The 1,831-nt window shown below is 47.0% G+C and overlaps 1 protein-coding gene across 8 annotated transcripts in view; it reads left to right on the forward strand.

Annotated features, from left to right (window-relative positions):
* Positions 1-1,831, forward strand: part of Trrap (transformation/transcription domain associated protein) — a 123,430-nt gene that overhangs the window by 43,749 nt on the left and 77,850 nt on the right. For all 8 annotated transcript variants that reach the window (XM_029559093.1, XM_029559096.1, XM_029559097.1 and 5 more), the window contains exon 29: positions 1,398-1,519. In XM_029559093.1, the coding sequence (XP_029414953.1) occupies positions 1,398-1,519 (122 nt within the window). The remainder of the gene's footprint in view (positions 1-1,397; positions 1,520-1,831) is intronic.

Here is a 1,831-nt window from a genome sequence, read left to right on the forward strand (position 1 = left end):
CCTCTGCCTCCCAAGTGCTGGGATTAAAGGCATGCGCCACCATGCCCAGCCCAAGATAAACTCTTTAAAGTTAATTCTGTGTCATATTGTTAATTTTTTTTTTTTTGGTCTTTTTGAGACAGGGTCTTCCAGTAGCCCCAGCAGTCCTGGAACTCATTATGTAGACCAGGCTGGCATTGAACTCACAGAGATCCACCTGCCTCTGCCTCCCAAGTGCTGAGATTAAAGGCATGGGCCACCATGCCCAGCCCTACATTGTTAATTTTTACACACTCAATAAACTGTTGCCAGGATCCGTCTTCGGTTAGATGGAAGGTCCAAGAGGCTGTTGTGATACCCAGGCAAGTCAGACCAAGCAGGGTCCACTTGGCTGGGAACCACTTGGCAGCTCCTCGCTTGTGCTGAGTCAGGATCCTGCTTTACATGCTGTCCATGTACCTCATTTCTTTAGCAGGTAGGGTGGTAACTAATTTTTGTTCTTTGGAGACAGGGTTTCCCTGTATCCACAGTTGGCTTAGAACTCACTGTGTAGACCAGGCTGTCCTGGAACTCACAGAGATCCACCTTCCTCTGCCTCCTGAGTGCTGGGATTAAAGAAGTGTGCCACCATATCTGCTAGGGATTATGACCTTGCTAAAATGTCTTCTGACATACAGGGTTATGGTGTGTCTGCCTTTTCTAAGAATATTTGCTTTTTTTTTTTTTTTGGCCTTTTTGAGACAGGGTCTCCCCGTAGCCCCAGCTGTCCTGGAACTCACTATGTAGACCAAGCTGGCCTTGAACTCACAGAGATCCTCCTGCCTCTGTCTCCTGAGTGCTGGGATTAAAGGCTTGCGCCACCACGCCTGGCTTTTTAAATTTATTTATTTATTATTTTTAGTGATGTGTCTGAGTGCATGCACGTGTGAGGAGGTCAGAGGCTCAGATTCCCCCTAGAGCTGGAGTTAAAGGCAGTATAAACTGCCAGATGTGGGTGCTGGGATGGCTCCTCTACAAGAGCAGTGGTGGCTCTTAACCACTGAGCTGTTCTCTCCAGCCCTTAATATTTTAGTGTTTGAAGAGACTGCTTAGTTGGACTTGGGACCTGGAGTCAATCAGGCTGTGTTGGGTGCATCATCTGTTCCTGCTGGTCCCTAAGTCATGCCTCTCATTTTGGCTATCCTCACTTATCCCATGAGGATATTGTGGAGGTGACAGATTTATCATGGGTCCTCCAGACAGGCTGCAGACTTCAGTGCCATATAGTACTGCATCCAGGGATGGATGGCTGTACATGCTTTGGTCTTTCTTAAGGCAGATGCTGGGAAAGAAGGCTAGTGGTTTGTGATCAGTAGTGTCCTATGAGAGAGGTATTTCTCAGGTGAATAAGAAAATTTCACTCATTTTTCTCTTGCAAGATGCTCTTGCTGCCTGCAATTACCTTCCTCAGTCCAGGGAGAAAATAATTGCTGCACTCTTTAAGGCCCTCAATTCTACAAACAGCGAGCTGCAGGAGGCGGGAGAGGCCTGCATGAGGAAGGTAAGTGGGCCAGCCTCAGGTGCTATATCTTGAGGCCTCAGCATACAGGAAACTGTAGTGTCTCTACCAGGTTCCCAGATCACACTGAATATTTATTTATTTATTTTTGTTGTATGTGTATAAATGTTTGGCCTGTGCATATGTAAGTGCAACCAAGTTAGGCAATGCTTGCAGAGGCCAGAAGAGGGCGTTGGATTCCCCAGAAATTGGAATTATAGATAGTTGTGAACTGCCATGTAGGTGCTGGAAACTGAACCCAGGTCCTCTGCAAGAGTAGCCAATGCTCTTAACTGCTGAACCATCTCTCCAGCC

This window comes from Nannospalax galili, unplaced genomic scaffold, assembly GCF_000622305.1.
Source record: "Nannospalax galili isolate Female #2095 unplaced genomic scaffold, S.galili_v1.0 scaffold809, whole genome shotgun sequence".
NCBI classification, from domain to species: Eukaryota; Metazoa; Chordata; class Mammalia; order Rodentia; family Spalacidae; genus Nannospalax; species Nannospalax galili.